This window comes from Schistosoma mansoni, chromosome W (assembly GCF_000237925.1).
Source record: "Schistosoma mansoni strain Puerto Rico chromosome W, complete genome".
NCBI classification, from domain to species: domain Eukaryota; kingdom Metazoa; phylum Platyhelminthes; class Trematoda; order Strigeidida; family Schistosomatidae; genus Schistosoma; species Schistosoma mansoni.
This window is the reverse complement of record NC_031502.1, coordinates 8,724,214-8,745,107: the sequence shown is the minus strand read 5'-3', so window position 1 is coordinate 8,745,107 and position 20,894 is coordinate 8,724,214. Positions and strand designations below refer to the sequence as shown.

Genomic DNA, 20,894 nt, shown 5'->3' with positions numbered 1-20,894 from the left:
GGTATAACATTGCGCTATTCGTGTATTTCAATGAAATCTAACTAGTCTTCATTGCACAATGTATATAGTTTGTCTATATCTTTTTGTCAGTTGAGTAAACTTTATTTTAAAATCAAAAACTCAACAATCTCCACAATCCCATACTGAAAATTAGATTTGGCATTTTCTTCCATCCAATCATGATTTCGCAACAGTTTCTTCAGTGAAAATATGCAAGATGGGTCGGTTAAAGCACATACGAAACTATGACTAGTAACACCCAGATTATTTCTATGAAAGACTCTTTATATACAAATACACAATATACTTGAAATAATAATGGAAAATATAATTTAAAATAATTAAATCCAGCTCACCTTTGTTGTTATACACATCAAGATAATTAGGAGCACTAAATATGGTGATGAGTGAAGGAAAATTAGTGGCTTGATTTTTTCGATACATACGATAACTAAACATACGTTCACATGGAAATGAAAAATAAAAAAAATAGTGGAAACTGTTAATAATCATTTAGAGAGAAAACGTAAAAACAGGTCTGTAAAATGTGTATCACCATTACAACAATAACAACAAAATCCTTTTGAGCAATTTTCGAATTGTATATTATCTTATTAAATATAGTTTTGCTTAAGATAAGATCAAGAATTACCAATGAAAATTTAGTATAGCTTTTTACCTCAATGTGTCAAAGCTGCAATTTACAATTTACGTGATTACCAAGCTTAAGAAGAGTTCGACAATGGGAAAATTAGCATCACGAAAATCTAATACAGCCTTCCTTCAAGATATTAACAAGCTTATTCAGTTCAGGATATGTCTCGGTAACAAGTTACAAGCCTTACAGGCTGGATTCTGTAAGGTTCGGTTGTGTGCAGACCAAACCGCGACACTACGCATCATTGTTGAACAGTCAGTTGAATGGAACTGGTCACTATACAACAACTTCCCTGACTACGAGGATGCATTTGACAGCATGCATATGAAGACCCTATAGAACCGTCCTCGATACTATGGAGTACCTAGGAAGAATGTCAACATCACCAAACAGAATTCCCACGCCATACTGCGTTGCAAAGTTGTTCATGGAGGCCAACTCACAGGCTGATGCATTCCAAGTGAAGACTGGTGTCAGACAAGGCTGCCTACTGTCACATTTTCTCTTTCTGCTAGCTGACGGCTTGATTATGAAGACCTCCACACTTTACGAGAAGCACGGAGTACGGTGGATAGCTTTAACTCAGTTGAGTCGCTTCCACTTGGAGATCACTTAGCTCAGCTGTCACATACACATCAATAACAATACATGCATTTTTAAACAGCTTTCTACACAAAATACACCACATCCATTGGCCAAACATTATAAGCTAAAACCTCGTCAGGTAGAGAATAAACGAGCTACCAGTTGAAGAGGAAATTAAGAAAAGACACTGGCGATAGACAAAACATACTATGTATTACAGAGAGAGCCTTAACTTGGAATCTTCAGTGCACAAGGAAAAGATTCAGACCAAAGAACACACAGCTCCGGGAATCAGACCTGCACATGAATATCACCTGAGATCAGCTGAAAAGGAAAGCCCATAATGGAGTTATTCGAAAATTCATGGTCCGTGGCCTTTGTTCCATGATGTGTACCAGGCTTATATAATAGTAGTAGAATAATACAGCGGTCAAACATGTTTGCTATTATTATTCCTGTTATTACTGATGTTATTTAAGTTTCAAATAAGCAGAGTGATATGATATGTGCATAATGTCTTCATCTATCCCCCTTTTATCCACCAGACTACTCTTATCTATCGAGTCCAGAAGGATAAAAACCGACTTTCGTTTTTTTAAATGATTTATGATAACTGTAAACTCGCATATAATGACTTATTTGACTAATGAATTATTTCAATAGAGTATAAAAGATCCATCAGCATTACACAAAGGTGTATAAAAAATACATAGAAATCCAAAGAAAAGTATGCTCTGAATCAATACTATTACAAGTCATAAAATGACTAGACACACTATGGGGAAAATCAAGCATACTTGGGAAATAAAGAATAATACAGACTGATGAAGGTCAAGTAGGAAATCAACAGAAAGGTTACTAATAAACACAATATAGTGAAATTAGGCTAAAAATAAAGACCACAGATAAGAATTGAAATAAAACACGTATAGTATGATGTTATACAATTAAAGAAAAGTTGGATAAAAAGAGAAGGAAAATCAACTTAAAGTTAGTTAACGTTTAATCAAATAAAAAAAGATACAAATCTCAGTGTTCATGAAAATAATCCTGAATACTTGTGAAATGGATTTTTTCTGGATGTATATAGATAAACAATGTTGAAATAAGTCAACAATACGGCATGAATAGTTCGAATGTAAAATCTGTACTCCGTTAAAGATAGACAGATACATGAATTAAATGTACATACATATATACAACAAAAATTTTCGACTAACCCAGCATCTTGAGCTTCATGTGCACGTATTATAGAGAGAAGACTGTTGGTCTGTAGGAAATCACAGCAAGCATCATAACTATATAGTAGGTCGATTTGAACGCAATCATTTGAAGCAATTGAAGAAACCAAAAGAACGAAAAATTTGGAAGTAAACGAAATAAACTGTTTTGGAAGGTAAACATGTTAATCAATAAGATTTAATTTCTTAATAACTAAAATTATCAGATGAATAAAACGGTTTTGAAAAAAATCGAACTTAAATTTACTCATAGAAAGAAAAAAATTTTCATTAGCGAATGAAATGATGGTAATGTTAAAATAAGCGAATCAGTGCTAAGTGCCAATGATTAGTTAGAAAGTAAGTGTAAAACTTCACAAGCCAACCCTTTTCATTATAAATCTAGAAGCTACCTCTCGAAATTAGTCACTACTGAGTACATGATTATTAGTAGTAGGAGTTTACAGTGTGTTAATTTTTCATAGTTTGCAACACAGACTGACCTTAGATAAACAACCGTTAGAAGCCATAAAGCCTTGAATAACTGCCTTATTCTAGTAAGAGGTTCTTTAGCATTGTGCACCTATGACTACATACAGAACAGAAACGAGGACCTTCAGGTTTCACGGAAAGCGCCAAAACTTCAGATCAATGTTGTGGCTTCATTTAATTCACAAAATTACGACATCACAATCGATTGTTAATGATGACATCCATCTTACTCTCAGAATGTTTGGACTTGACTTCTCAGTCATACATTTTCACTGGAACTCTGGGATTTGCCTCTCGAAATTACTCACAAGTGAAGACAGAATAAATGCGTAGTCATCCCCCGACAGCTACAGTTACCTTGATATGGTAGTCGGATTTCCCAACCATTATTATTCAGTCTACCTATAGTGGCTGGAACACATGTTCCTTTAGGTTCTACTATACCAGGCAGGTCGGTAGGAGAACAGCAAGACTAAAAATAGTAACATAAGATCAGGGAGAAGCGATAGCAATGGAATGTCTCACTCAGACCACTAGCATCTAGGCGATGCTGCCTTCTCACAAGGAAAGATACGGAAGGAATGGAAAAGGCCAACACCTCAATCCACTAATTTCCATCTCCAGAGGTTATGGTCTTTTAAAGTGTGGAGCTAACATACCCCTCAAGTAGTTACCCTCTAGGCTCTGCCGTCACACTACCAGGTCACTAACACTACCACTAACCCAGCTTCCTTTCAGATCCCTCAAGAAGAAATATCCTCCCACGATGTCGGCACTCAAAAAAAGACAACCGCGCTCATATCTCTACCTCACATCTTATTAATTCTCCTAACACACGAATTACCCCTTCTCAAACATTTTTGATTACAACGCGCCCACACTTTCAAATGATTCAAGTTCACCAAATCTTATTCATGGTCCCGTAAACCACATGTTAGAACTTTCAACGTTTGAACCTCGTGTCAGATGGGACGACAGATTGTTTTAGCTAGAACTCTAGAATCTCACGTTATCCATGTTTGTTGGATCTCCAAAATGCGCACACAGGATCAAAGCATGATCATTTATTTGACCTCACTCATCAATATAGAAAACTGACGTGATTTACCCTCTATGTATCTAGAGATCCTACTTCTGCTTCCCGTTGCCTTACTAATGTAGGTTTTGTGATTTGTGAGGTGCATATTTATCTGGTGCTTCCTTGTAACAATATTTATGTGTTTAAATAAATAAATAAACTAATGTAGGTATATCATGAAGTCTAAAAGTAGAACAGGCTCTCCAAGACTGGATACCCCATAGACAGTCTCTTGTGTTCTGCTGTCCGGCTAAACGGGACATTAAGAACTTAGATAGATAAAAAAAAATCGCCGTTGACTCTTCGTTTTCCCTGCTTACGCTTCCACTAATTGCAGTTCCGATTACGTAAAACATGAATGTGATAGGGAACTTCCGAAATTCCTTTAAAAAGCTACACGCTCATGTGTAGTAATAGTGACGGGTGATCCTGATGCCTGACTAGATAGGCTAAACCAAACCGGAAGACACTTGGGTGGATCATAGGGCATAGCGGCTCAGAGATCAGAAAATTGCAACAGTGTCGTGCAACTATGCTTATATAATCATATATTTCTGGCAAGTAACAACTTTAGGCATAATGAGGGACATCATTTGACATGACGACACCCACCATCGACTCAACGATGGATAAAAACAAACTGGGTCCTCATCAGCCAGTGTTTAGGAGGCTTGATAAAAGACTTCCGTTTATTTTGTAGCACATGTTTAGTCTCAGATCATGCTTATTTAATTGCATCTGGAATTTGGCGGCTGGACGTACAAGGGACTCCTGCGCTAAAAATGTGGATTCCATTGCCAGACTATGTCCATCTTTATTAATTTTTTTTTACCCAAACGACAATAACAAGATGACCGGCTTGCAGTGGAAATACCTAAAAGAGACTTATTAATTGCAGCCTTTTTAATCAACAAACGGGAAAATACGAACATAAAAATATATGTCACTAATAATTTAATCCTACCACATATTAATACATTGCGACAGGCTCAAACCATGGATCGATGAATTGAGAACTACACTTTAAGTTCGAAAACGTTAGGTTGGGGAATCCAAAAATATTCTGGAGATAACTTCATCACAAAAAGATATCACCTGAGAAATCACTGAAAATCAACGAGTACTGAACAACAGCTTTTGCATTCTTACATACTTACGCCTGTTACCGCAATGGGACATAGGCCGTCGACCACCATTCTGCAACCCACTCTGTCCTGGGTCTACCGTTCTAGTTCCATCCAGTTGTTGTTCATTCTTCTCATAGGTTGTTGCTGATAGAGTCCGGCTGACGGATCCGAAGTGTTTTGCGTAGACAACTGTTAATAAACACTTGTATCTTCTGGATAATGGCTTTCGTAGTTCTCCACGTCTCTGCCCCATACAGAAGAACTGTCTTGACATTTGTATTGAAAATTCTAACCTTGGTGTTGGTTGACAATTGTTTTGAGCTCCAGATGTTTTTCAGCTGTAGGTATGCTGCTCTTGCTTTGCCGATCCGCGCCCTCACATCTGTAACAGATTCACAGTGTTCATCAATGATGCTGACCAGATATGTAAAGGCTTTTACATCCTCCAAAGTTTCTCCGTCAAGTGTGATTCGATTGGTGCATGTTGTGTTGTATCGGAGAATCTTGCTTTCCATTTGTTTATATTGAGACCTACTGCTGCTGAGGCTGCTGCTATACTGGTCGTCTTCTCCTGTATTTGTTGTTGCGTGTGTGATAGAAGAGCCAGATCATCTGCGTAGTGTAAATCGTCCAGCTGCATCCGAGCTGTCCATTGTATCCCGCGCTTCTCTCCAGATACTGATGTCTTCATTATGCAGTCGACCACCAGGAGAAAGAGAAAGGGTGAGAGTAAGCAAACTTGTCTGACACTGAGCACCTCTCGATGATTGACTGTAGCCTATTGTAGAATTGATCTTTAACGTCCTCATCGTAGTCGTTGATAGGCACATAGCATTGAGTAACGTTCATTGTAATGCCCTCTTTCTTTGTTTTGAAGGAGACTTTGATGATCATGAGTCCACGAGATTCACATCCTATAAGTGCATTTTGTGCTTGTTTGGACAGCATCAATGCAACTCCTTGTGTATGTGGGGCATTTTCTTCTTCATGACCGGAGTATAAAAGAAGCTCCCCTGAAGTTATTTGTTGTTGTCCAACCTACGTCCAATGTGTTTCACTGATTTTAAGCACTTCCAGGTTGTATCTCCTCATTTCTGCAGCAATTTGGAAGACTCTCCCGGTCTCCCACATTGTACGAGCATCCCATGCACCTAGATAAATGGTTGCTCTCGCTGTCGGAAGGGGCATCGGCCTCGTAACTTCCGAAGGAACTCAGCTTTCACCATGAGGCGTCATAACTCTTCTAAATGAAGACCTTCTAACACCTAGGGCAGAGTTTAAATTGCTCGAATTATTTTTCCTGGTTAGTTTTTTTAGCGAGTTAGTTTTCAACGGGATGGAGTCGCTAACCCCATGCCCAACCCTCTCCCTTTATCCGGGCTTGGGACTGGCAGTAATCCCAGAGGGGCTCCAGGAGGAGTTTTTTCCATTCTAATTTGAGATAATAATAAGCATGGTGCGTATATAACACTAACAATCATCAAATTAAGGAAATCCAAATTTTTCGGAGAGCATGTTACCTTTAGACAAGTCTGAATCGATTGATCCATTATTTTCTATTATTAATCAATTCACGATCTAAAACGAAAATCATATGATACCATTGGCGCGTGTTTGTCTCACAATCGACATAGTCTATATGATTATTCCATATCGTACCAACATTATTCGTTTAGTGACTTGAAGTATGGGTGACATTTCAGCATCTGATTACTATTAGACTTGGCTAATTAAAATTTAGTCTGCATGATATTATGACATGACATACAGTAGTTACTTGCAGATAAGCAATACATAGCCTAAAAAATTCCAGGTAAATATAGGATTTAGGGTACTTATATGAGTCTACTGTATGATATTTGGAAAGACATGTTATAATAGTTTTACAAACATGATAAACAACTCATAATAGTTTTTTATAAAGTACCCAGTGGGTGTAAAACACCAATTTTTACTTTGACTTATGTTTATTATCATTTACTTAGCAATCTAGCGTTTTACTATTCTAAGAAAAATAAATATTACTTGATTTAATATACAATGAGACAAACTCTTTACAAAATACAATAAAATATGAATTCATTGTCAGTCACACCGAAAAATCGTCAGCTGGCACTCAATAGTATTAAGTAATTGAACAGAAATTAAAGATGTATTTACTGAAAAAAACTATATTTTGACACAACACTGTTAGGTTAAGGCATTTTGTAGACTTTTTAAAATGCAATTGTCAGAAATTTGAGTCAACTAAAGAAACATTGTACTTGGTTTCCAATCACAGTGTTTATATGAAGGCTACTGACATCGTATGGATGCTTAAACAGAAGTAGGTGGAGTGAGGATCGAAGCTGTTATTCGTTAATTGAAAACAGAGGGCTTTAACCATTAAATCACTGCTTCATGAGAGAAACTTTGAAAATTACAGGGCGTTGTGTAGTTCATTTGTCTTAGTTGTATATATTCATGACTCTAAATGAAATCAAGAAAACGATTACTACAAACTACTTAGTTAAATCCGACGCACTACATATACACAGCTTTAGTAAGTGTTTGGTGTGATTGCCATGTAATAACCAATGATATGTTATTGCTTTATTCTTGACAATTTTGACTTCTTAGGTCAAGGTTTTAAAACTTTCTAGAAATTCATGGAAAAACTATGCTGAACAGAGAACACCAATAAAATAGACAGTTTAATAAACTTCCATTAATTAACGAATAACAGAAAACATAGTCGTAACAGGACGGTAAGCATCGAAAGTGTACACGAAAGACCGGAATAAAGTTGTTTATATTGTTGACTATTTACAACTAGCGTATATGAATAACTAGGTCAGAATTTCTTTTTTTTGTTTCAAGATTCATGGGAAAAAAAGAATCCTTATACCAAACATAACATGTATTGTAGATGTAACTCGAATTACTCCAATGGCAACAACGAAGATAATTTTTTTCGAAACAGAATAGCGATAACAAACAGATAACTGTTCGATGTAGGTAAACTTTATTCATGAGATTAAATAGCAAAATAATTAAGATAATTAAAAGTGAGAGAAAAAATACAACCCAATAGACAGCAGTCGTCATACTTTTAATTAAAATAAGGAAAAATACAGCTTCAAAATAAATTTAACCAGTATATAAAAAGAATGATAATAAGTCAAGCTTACCTGAAAAAGAAAGAACAACCTCTAACACAATTATGAGAGAAATGATCTAATGATTTCTCACTCCCGAAATCTTCCAAAGGATCAGACCATAAAAGGTCACACATTGAACCGAACGCAGGCGGTTCTCTGTATCGATCAATCTGTCAAAGAAAAAAAAGAAATATTCGTAATTTTAGAATATAAATAATAAAATGTCGTCAGAATACATTCTTAGAAATATATATATATATATATTAGTAGTGCAGCGTATCGTGTTTTAAGAACAATAAAACTAACTCAACATACGACTAGTACCATTCCGATCTATGACAGTTTCTAGCAATTCAATGAAAAAATTGAGTGAAGAGGTCATAGTGAAAAATACAAAGGAAAAACACTAACAAACTGCGAAAGAAAACTTTTTAACCATCTATCAGTGAAACAAAACATAGAGAAGGAAGACATTTTTGGTACAAAACTTCATGTATTATTAACAAAACGTTGAAATGATTAATCTCTACCGATTTGTGGCATTTCCACTACAGTCAATATCAAGAAAAATGCGTTAAACTAAAATGTTTATAATTAACAATCAATATGTGAAATATACATTGTATTACACTCGACTTTATGCTATGGCAATAATACTACATATATGGTTTGACGTTTTCAGTTTGCCTTTATTAGACATGCTTGAATTATATATATATATATAATGACGAAACAAAATCAAGTTGGTACAATTAAGTCCTTTTATAATTCTAAACAATGGAATAAATATGAATAAATAGCTCGTTAATGGTATAATCCCATTATCATTACCTTAGAAAATACAAAGCAATCAGTTTACATTGATGACATTGTTAGAACCATGGCGTTCTTAGTCAAACACAGAAAACTGAGTTAACAGAATGAATATGTATAAAAATATATATTCATGGTTTGAAAGTCAGACATTCTAACATTAATATACTTTAAGTACGTGGTTAAGAATGGAATCCAGAATGAATATTTCATCTAATACATGACTCATCAGCTGGGTTCCTTGATTCCAGTGTGTTGATGTTAACAATTGAACTCAAACTCTATACCTTTCGCTTTAAACGCTTCCACTGCTAGGTACATACCAAATATACTGAGAAACCTGCAACATAATGCTAAATCGACGCAATTCGCTCAGAATATAGTACAAATAGTGACAGACTAATTGATGGTAGTCCTAACTATCAAAAACGAGAAAATTCGAACTCTTAAACATAACCTATGAACTTTCTTTACAACAATGAAAAAACATATAACACAATGTTTCTTGACTGTTTTACAATTACATAGAAACAACAAACATAATAGTATAAATAATTACGAAGTACCGAATTAATATAAATTTATAAATATGGACCATCGGTAAATCAAATCAGTGGATTAAAAAATGAACCATTTACGCCATGAAATCTTAGGAATTCGGAGCTCACAATTCGTAACAGGAGTATGAATGAGCACTGCTGGACAGATCGAGGAAGTAAGAACAAAGAAATGTAGAATGATCTCATTAGTTTCTTAAGGTTGTCGCCTAGCTAATGTTAACAGTTAGTAACCAAAACAATTTAAGAAAAACAGTACTTTACTGATGTTCCTATGACGACACTCTACATATTCACGTGGAAACAAATATATCGGATGCCAATAACAACAATAACTATGAATGAATAACCATCTCAATTAACAAAGGAGGAGGTCAGCAGACGACAAATAAACACAAGGAAGCAAATGATTGATCAATATGACAAAAACAAATGTAACAATAAAAGAAATTATCAACTCATAACATGAGAAAAATGGCTATATTTTTGATAAGATAACTCCACATAAATCATTTGTTAAAATTGGAAATTAATTCGCAACATACCAAAGAATATGTACGGACAATCAATACATCTTACATTACTGACTTTGTTATAAGTTCACTATGTTCCCAAGTACAAATAGATAATGCAGGAAAACAAAACTAGAATGTAATCGAGATCTCCTTTATCAATTAATTGAACTGGTTACCTTCCTTCTATACCTAGATTAAAATGAATCTCGCTACTCACCATCCTCTTCTAGGTACAAATACTAGAAAACTAGATTAACTAATTGTTTTCAAGTATGTGCGTTGTGAATGGAAAGTTATTTAAAGAAGGTGGACGATGAATCATGTTAACGATAAGCTTTTAGCCACAAATATATACATCAGAATGTTGTAAACATCGAATGAGACAAGCAGTTTTGGAATAAAATTGATACAATGCGAGTAAAACATTTTTACCTGATGAGATTAAGACACAATGCTAATCCAATTAATAATAATAATAATAATAATAATAAGTCTTAGGCATCGAAAATCAACACCAATGAAGTGAAGTATCATATACATACATACAGTCCAAGTCCATAGTTTGTCTTGTGTATAAACACTCATTCATAACAACATATTTGTGTACAACAACAGTGTATACTATTACGCACATATTATTACAGAAAAAAATCTCATGTTTTTATGCAGGAATTTTCGATTATTAGAATGAATGAATAGTATGCTGACCGACAGAAGATATATCATGAACACAATGAGGTAGATTGATGGCTGTATGCGAGACCGAATTGTTGACTTAAATACTAGAATGACTTGGGATTGAAGACAAAAACACTAGCCAGAAAAAGACTGCACTTCATGAAAATACCATGTTTATAAACAAAATATTAACAGAAAACCAAACATGATCAAGTACTGTGAGAAATCAATATTGGTAGTTTAAATAACGAGCTGATCCTAGCTAGACAACCACCGAAAATAAAGGGACGCTGGGCAGTTGTTTCGTCCTGGCACAGGACTCTTCGGCAGTTAACATCCACGATCCCACCGAAGATTGGACCTAGAATCTTAGGACAAATACGTGAGCGCTTAACCTATACACCACTCACTCTTCGATCAATTAAAACCTTTTTCAGCATACATATTTCTTGAAGAGCATTTAAACCACATAATTGGTGGAAAAATATGTGCTTATATAGAATTCACTTATTTCCTGGATTATAGTCCCCTGACTTGTGAAATCGATAAAGGCTGTCTCATTATCTTTTCTGTAATATTTAATAGTATGAAAGCAAAACCTTGAAATGTACATATGCTACTAAAACTACTCACAACTACGAGTAACTTTCGGGATCTATTAATGGACTAATATTATATATATATATATGTATATATTCTTATCGATTAACTATTCAGGAACTAGGTTATGTATATCTATATTTCCCTCATTATAAGCTTCATTTTGACCTATAGATTGTTATTATACGATTTACTGTTCCTAAATTATATTCAGTTTATTGATTACAGTCTCCCACATTCACAGCCACATTTTGGCTTGATCTTGTGTAAATGTTATTTCCTATTTTATGGTGTGATGCGGTCTGTTTGGCTGGCATATAAGCCAAGTATTTTTGAATTGCAATAAATGATTCGCATAGTGTTCTGGACTCAACGGACGGGCTAGGCGAACAGAGGACTGATAAGGACGCTAGGCTGCTCATACCGGTCGAACGTCATTGGTTTAGCACAGTACTAAGATTGAATAAGTCGTACTTCGATTAGCGAATAAATCACGCGATAATTAGCCGGGGCTTAAAGTCACAACAACTTGAATATAAAATTAAGTTTAGGAAAACATCAGAGATTTAAAATAAGTGATTTCAACGTCGAAGTATGTTCTCAAATTACTGGAAGAACATATAAGCCTTAAAAGATAGAATTGCATCCTTTAGAAGCTGTGTATCAAACTGTATTACACAAACCCAGAATAACTCAAAAATTTATTGTGTATGAAGAAAATTCATTATTGACTATCGAAACTAAAACAAATGGATATCCAAGTAGTCTGAGATGAACTAGAATTTAATACCACATTTAACCCTAATATTCATTTGTACACTGAGCAGAGAAAGCCATGGTAAACAACTCACTCTTAACTAGTGAGTAGATTTTTTTATTGATAAACAAAGTAGCACACGACATATGCCTTGACAAGCTCATTATATCTCTACCAACTGTTAATTTTCTAATAACCAGAATTGTTAGTTTGACCCTAGTCAAAGCTTCAGGTTACATACGATTAACAGATTTTGATAATAATAATAATAAATAAATAACTTAAGTACACATCACCATTGTACTTCACGACTTTATTCACATTCACATTATAATCAGAGTTATATGATTAAATAGATATTTGTTTAGCGTAGTGTTCCTTTTCGGTTTTATTTATCATTGATAATTCTGATGTTAAATATCTTCTTAAACACGATTGAACAAAAGAACTGAACAGGACGTTGAAACTAATGAACTCAAACCATTGAGGTTTTCAGAAATATAATTTTAAGTTCGTTGTTTTCTAAATGCTCGATCCTGAATGCCCGTAAAACTGTTAATTCAAGTCTTGACGACGGCTTATAAATATATACAACTTCTTCGAAAATCAAAGAGGTTGTAGACTAAATTGTCAAGAACAAGAATCCCATAAACCCTAATATTATCTTACAACTAGAAAAAAAGCATCTAATAACGACATTTTACACTATGAGTAGCTAGAATAAACAACTGACAGAAACTTGTAAGTGCATTTGATTAATAGGATCGTCCAAATATCTTCTAAATATTGTTACGTAATACTTGAACAAAACATGCCAACAAGTTCAGACCTATTACAATCAGACATTTTCAACAGTTGTAATTACAAGATTAATTTAACATAAACATATTCAATTATAGCTATATGGTCAAAGATTCATTCTACATGCCTCGAGAGGAAAAAAATTTCCCATAACAAATGTATCTCATAGGGAGAAATATTTACCTTGGATCAAACCAAGAATTTTTGTTTTCTTATCTTACAGACTGTGTACATATTCCATTAGAAAAAAAAGTAAAAAGTTCGAAAAGTTAGTATAGTAAAAAATAAATTTTCCAAATGGTATTAACACTCAAATATGTCTTTTCATAAAGTACAATCTGTATCAATTAAACTTAAGTTTCATAAATTATTTAACAGGATCCATTTCATCATACCTTTCTATATATTATAGAGTATATATATATATATATATATATATATATATATATGCCATCAAGTTATAAATAAACTAGGAAACGGTACTATAGTAAACAAACAATTTTATGTGGTGATATTAGCCTTCATCTTGTTATATTGTCGAATGTATTTGAGTAAAGTACCTGAACACAAGGTTTTCGACGATTTCCCGTAGTCAATGTCATAGCCACTAAACTTAACGACTTCTGTAGTCAATTACTTAGCGTACTTGGAGACGGATGATATGACACCCATATCCATATATGTCCTACCATTTTAACTGAACTTACTGTTACAGAACTCGAAATGGAGACTCTGTGATTAAAGGTTATTTAATTAGACAAGTAAGTCAGAATGACTTCAAAAGTACTAGTATAAACTAAAAACATAGGACGTTACTTAGAGGTTTACTGCCCTTAGTCAGCAATTACCTACGATCAGATAATTTACATCACACTGTCGAGACACCAAGTTGAGTAACAATATTCGAAAAGTGATCACAAGACAATATAAAAACGGTTATTACCCAGTAGTCAGAGGATGTCTTTCTTTTTTCACATTATTAGACTGAATTCAAATTTTATCCTAAAAAAGTGTGATGACTCGGCGCTAGCTGAGTAATTCGAAATATCAATCCAATAGTAATACAAAGCTTAACGCAATTAGTGAACTCACATAAATATTTTTTAAAAGAACTTACACTATGACCCATATAACTTTTGACCCAGCACCCAAGAAGATAAGAGGACAAAAGAAAACAAAAGGTTTATTCCCCACTCCAACTGAGGATGATACAGGGAAAAATGCTTGGGTGTTTATACATTTTCGGTGTATCGTTGTGAAATCAGTTTTGTGGTGCTTGATTCAATGGTACGGGCGCGGGTTAAAAAATTCCGTTTGGTTGATTCTGATTAAAACATTTTTGGAAACATTACAACTTAAAATATTGAAATTTCCCATGATGTAAATAAGAACAAAACATAAAGTAAACAATACTGTCTTCAATTAGATCCTCATCAGATTATGTTGTAAAAGGTCAAACAAAGATAACACGTAGCTCTATTTTATTATACTTGATAGACTATGGTCATGTAGTAGTTAAAACTGAATCATTTCATGTAATTTACCGTACACTGTTATTTCCCAAAGAAAATCAATTTCACCTCCTACATATAGCAGGGATTCGAACCTACAATCCAAGTCTATGTATTTAGAGGGAATTTGTAACACTCTTATCCCTTTCCTTGGCTTAACAAACAATTTTACTGATTTTTCACATCCTTTGATTGTTTATTGCCACCTCACTTCTCATAAATATGCTTCACTATTTAAATAGTTAAACGCTTTTTACTCCGTAACTTTAGTATTTTTCTAATGATTGTAACTTTAATGTTTATTTTGTCAAGTTCTAACCAACTTTCTGTGTTCGAACGCTTATACAAGTTGTTATTATTCTGATCACTACTAGTATACCAAGCAATTAATACATTTTACTTATTAAGTTTAGTTATTTTAAAGTTATCATGAACTCATAAACACTATTGATTGGTTTAGTAATTTTCATCTATGTATATAAATATTACTTTATTTTCAAGTATCGATGAACATGTGAATCAGATAAGATACCTGTAGCATTATATTCATGTATTTAATTAATTTATGATTTAAAAGTGCAGTTAGTTGTGAGTAGCATATCTGTAACGCGAGGTAAAACTGATTCCACTTATAAATGGAGGTTACTTCTAGTGTGGTTGATATTTGTAAAAATGCACGATACTTGTATACAAGTCAGCGTTTCCATCTGAAACAGCTTAAAAGTAATGGTTTAGAAGCCACTAAACCCAAGAGGGTACAATATACCTCATTTTTCCTCCAAAATGGATCTCAAAATTCATTTCTTTCCAAGAATTAGAGACTTTACATGACACTCAGGTATCTATAAACATGAGTAAACAAGGTCCACTCAAACTCCAAAGTAAAGGAGAACCCCCAAAAAGCAATCTAAACTAAGCGGTCGAAAAAGCCAAGATGTTAAACAGGTAAAAACCTCAAATATCAAAATTCATTGACCATTAAACTGAAATAATAGAATAAAACTAGCCAATGATACCATCTACGGATGAGTAATAATGAAATACATTCTAATTTCATTTTCTAACAGTTTGAGTAGGCATCTATAATGGCAAAACTATAAAATATTTATATCTTTACCCTAAGAGTTGTTTAATAGTTGCTTTGTAACGACAGAAATTTGTTGGTCAAGCATATAAATATTTAAACAAATTTATTAACTTCAAAATGATATACGATAATAAAATTGAACGAGAGTTGACAATAAAATACAAACTTACGCGACGTATATCATCCAAAGTATGAATTTCCGGAGAAAGACCACCATGAACACACAAAAACTGTTGATTCATCAAAGCTGCCAACGGTAAACAATCGAATGCTTCCATACAGGCTTCATAAACCTCTTCTGTATATTTTATCTTACCTAAAAAATAAATTAGAAAAGTATATATGAAAATTAAATAAAACACAACACATGCATTGTAAGGCAACCTTAGGGGAGTTCAGAGATATGACGTAGTAACCTAAAAAAAAACTATGGTATTCTTCAAATAATTAACGCGTTTGAAGAATATAAAACATTCTCAACAGTTAATTTTCATCTCGTACACAATACGATGAGGTAAAATATTCCGGAACCACTATCCATTGATTTATTGAATATTTTTAAAAGTGACTCGAATTATTATCTGCAGCATGTGAACAGACGAAAGCACTGTTGAACAATAAATATGCCGATTAACATCGTAAAATAATTTCGAACGAGTGACAATACATATTGGTAAACAATTAATTAATTTGCATCCGTAAACTTTAATTGGTGACGATTCATACATCAGAAATTGTAACTAAAACTAAAGATCTTAACTTTTCGGCCAAAATATATTGATTGAAATTCGAAATGAATCCTTTAGGGATACATACAAGACAGTGAGAATACAGTATGATAATTTTAAGAAACTGAAGGTTGTTGAATTTATAGAATAAAAACAAGTGTTATCGTAATGATTTTACTAGCGTTAATTATATTTTACTGATTATATATGTATATATTCTCCATAAAACGCTACACTGACAATTCTCATGCACTCGCTAGTGACTAATTTTGAGAGGCGTTGCTAGGAGTTTTAGTGAAAGGCCGTGACAAATGGATCTTAACAATGTCGGGTGAGAGATATTTACATGGTGCAGTAATACCACTAACTGACTGAAGTCACAAACGTGACAAAATGTTGAGAGAATACCACGAAACCTAGAGGTTCTAGTTTCAATCTTTTGTGGGGTTGTAGATGCACACTGCTGTGGAGTATCATACTAAAACAAAACAGCCGTTTAGTTATTACTGATTTAGAGGGAATAATAAACTAAGTTCAGTTCGTGATGCAAACTCTAAAGTATCCTTACATAATGAATAATTATAGACATGTTAGAAAATCTTGACTTTCACTTTGCGCTTTTATTCACTTACCAATAGAGTTTCACTTTAGAAGACACAATCGAGACAACAAATCAGACAAATTAAAAATTCCTTCTAAACCAAAATTCAAAACACCTGACACAAAACAAACAATACATGCTTATAATTAGGTTAAGGCAAATATACTTGGGATATAAACAGTTACGACAACAGTCAAAATTAATTAAAACAAAGTTTTTGTTATTTTTATGACCTAAATTTTACTGCACGCGCATTTCTGAGTATATCAAATGAAGAGAAATAGAAAGAAAAAGAAACGGAAAGGAAACAAAACACAAAAAGAAGAACACAACTTTCCATTTTTGTGAAAAATCAACCTTTAGATTACATCACTGATAAGATCCTGTAAAAATATCCTAAAGTTTCGGTCAGTTTTGAATAAGACAGTGTGGAGATATTAGAAAAAAAAGTGGAGTATATTAAGACAAAGTTAGGAATATTTGTTACTTCTCAATTGAAGTATTCTAAATTTTATGGATTATTTATTCGTTTATTTCCTTTGGCAACATTCAATATAAAAGTTAATTTAGTTTTTCTAAAAACACATTTTCGATTCCCATTTAAACAATTTCTCAATATAATAATTGGTATCACTGCCAAAGTTTGACTTGATAATTTAAAAACAAACTGAGCATTAGGTAGAAAGTTAATAATAAAATAACTCATATGAATCTTTAATGACATTATGTAAATTGTCTTGAAGTGGCCTCAGTATACCGCTTAGATAATTAGATAAGAGGGTACTTGTGAAATCCATTATGGGTCTTAGTGGGATATCAGGTTTGTGAATTTTTAGCAGCCTATAAAAACGTAATGCAGTGTTAGACAATACTATAACAAACATAATACAACCTGAAAATTTCCCTATGAATATTATTAAGAGTATATTAAAAAGAAACGATGCATCTTTAAATAACAATCCTAATGAAATACCTTGAAATGCTATCAAATTTTACCTTGCCGACAAGGTAAGCATCTAGAAAACATACAAAAATAAGCTTTCTATGAAACAACCAACACTCTTAGAAATGTTTTAGTTAAAATGAATGATAAGATCGCGTCAACATCCACATATAATTTTGTCTATAGACTAGGTTGTGTCGATTATGATGCAATCTATATTGCAGAGTCTTGCCCAGAAATCTCGACTCGTGCCAAGTAACACTTAAGCCACACAAAAAGATCTCGTAAGCCTGTAGAGTTGGAAAATCTACAAATCAAACCGCCGATACCAGTACATGTGATTTTTAATGACCACCAAATAGATATTAAAAAATATGAAAACAACTCAGAAAGCTTTTTCCGACTATAAAAAGAGGCGAGTAGATGAAGCGTTTCATATAGTGTCAAATCCCTATACCCCCAATAAGAAAGAAGGTCTGGCTATTTATTTAACTTGAAGTGTTTATCCAAACAACTACATATAGCTGTTCACTTCCCACACAACCCGCACACACTCAGATCTCAACTCTACTCCTTTATATTACGAATTACACATTTATCATACCCACCATCATACATATAAATACAGTAATGTCCGATACAGAATGAATTTGACTAAAAAAGTGTTATGACTTGACCTAGGCGGTAGCCAATTGTTATGACTTGATCAAGGTCGTCGCTGATTCGTTATGACCTTACGAATTTAACAAGGACGTAATCCGCGTAAATTATCCACCAATAGAATACGCCTTCTACGACCTTCACACTGTGACAATGACGTTCGATTAATATGAGTAATCTAGCGTCCTTATTGGTCCTCATCCGCCTAACCCGTCCACTTGAGTCCAAAAACATCAATAGCAGCTGCTGTAATGCGAATCGTTTATTTCAAACATACTTTATCTATATACCAGACAGGCAGACCACACCATACCATAAAATAGAAAATTATATTTGTACAAAACCAGGCCAAATGAGGCTGTAAGCGTGGGAGACAATAATCAATAAAACTGAGCATAACTTAGGAACAGTAAATCATACAATAATAATCAATATGTCAAAATGAAGCTTACAATAAGATGAATATAGATATAGATAATCTAGTTACCCGTACTTATGTCTTCGCTACTACATAACACCTCCCCTTTTTTGAAGATTCGAAGATTAGCTTCTGATTTAAAAAAAAATTATCTGTAAGTTGAAATTCTCCAACATTTCCTCCCCCACGAAATAATGTTGGATCCTCATATCTCCAAAATACAATTAGTATGACTTTATTTAGGACATATTCCTCGTATTGAACGCAGAATCTACTAGAAATGAATAGATGATGATGAACGATATTTGATTTTAGGTTATCGGAATTCAGCTTTTCTGAAATATCTCCATCAAATTCATTAAAATTTTCACTAGAGGATATTAGATAACTAGGAGAATCGGCATCTAATAAAATTGCATTAGATTTTTTATCACCATCTGATTCGACCGACTTATTTTTCTCATCTTTATACGAAATTTCATCAGAATTATGGGCATCATTACGCGAACCCATATTATAGGCTTCTGTCTCCCCATGATTTCGAAACACATTTGGCGCAATTTGGTTAACTGTACTGTTCCAGTTATTTTCTGGAGATGCGTTCTTCCAGTTTTCTTGGCCAACATCACGCAAACTGTAGTTCTGTTCTGACTTAAGTTTGTCTTCAGATATGGGCGGACTTAATGGTGTTTCATTTGATTCTGGACTCCGGGGGTTGTCTGCGGAACCTTCTTTTTCTTGCTCATCTGATACTGTCACAGTTCCATGTGCATTAGGCAAGATATTGTCTTGCTCTGAACCGGCCAACTTACCAATTTTGCATTTTCCGTCAGATATAAAGGGAATTGAACCCTCAACTTGGCGTTCTTCTGAGACGGCCATTTCCACACCATTATCTGCATTATAAATAATTTCTTTATTTCCTGAGACGTTTTGTTTAGTGAAAAATTTGTCCAAAAATGTTTCAAATAGTTTCTGCTGGAAGCTTAACATCTGCTGATTCTGGTGCTCTAATATTATCTGCAACTGTTCCAGAGAAATCGTCATTTTTTTACTGCTAATAATAATAATAACTCCAAAAGCCGCCGGCAATTATTACAGCTTATTTAATTCCAAAATACGTCACCGACTGCTGTACTTTTTCGACAAAATCACGTCCCAATTCTTGTACTTTTTTTACCGAAATCCCCGTCGCCAATTTGTTATGACTTGACCTAGGCGGTAGCCAATTGTTATGACTTGACCAAGGTCGTCGCTGATTCGTTATGACCTTACGAATTTAACAAGGACGTAATCCGCGTAAATTATCCACCAATAGAATACGCCTTCTACGACCTTCACACTGTGACAATGACGTTCGATTAATATGAGTAATCTAGCGTCCTTATTGGTCCTCATCCGCCTAACCCGTCCACTTGAGTCCAAAAACATCAATAGCAGCTGCTGTAATGCGAATCGTTTATTTCAAACATACTTTATCTATATACCAGACAGGCAGACCACACCATACCATAAAATAGAAAATTATATTTGTACAAAACCAGGCCAAATGAGGCTGTAAGCGTGGGAGACAATAATCAATAAAACTGAGCATAACTTAGGAACAGTAAATCATACAATAATAATCAATATGTCAAAATGAAGCTTACAATAAGATGAATATAGATATAGATAATCTAGTTACCCGTACTTATGTCTTCGCTACTACATAACAAAAAGATCCATATAAGATTGACATAATCAGACCTATTTTCATTGAAATAATTATTCCACCTTGTTCCTTTACTCTATTTAAACTTGCATTAATTTAATTCGGCTATTTATTTATTTACTCTGAAGAAGTGACTTCCGTCATGTCATGAAGCGTTAGAAATCTAAACTTTTACTAATTGGGATATTACAAATATATCATTATTTCGTTATAA

At 33.8% G+C, this 20,894-nt stretch overlaps 1 protein-coding gene across 1 annotated transcript in view; it reads right to left on the bottom strand.

The window, feature by feature from the left end:
- Window positions 1–20,894, bottom strand: part of Smp_126260 (putative protein phosphatase-2b) — a gene marked incomplete at its 5' end in the record, with an annotated part of 64,426 nt that overhangs the window by 9,025 nt on the left and 34,507 nt on the right. The window contains 4 exons of the mRNA XM_018800136.1: window positions 357–451; window positions 2,464–2,541; window positions 8,331–8,470; window positions 15,790–15,935. Of these exons, the coding sequence (XP_018653980.1) occupies window positions 357–451; window positions 2,464–2,541; window positions 8,331–8,470; window positions 15,790–15,935 (459 nt within the window). The remainder of the gene's footprint in view (window positions 1–356; window positions 452–2,463; window positions 2,542–8,330; window positions 8,471–15,789; window positions 15,936–20,894) is intronic.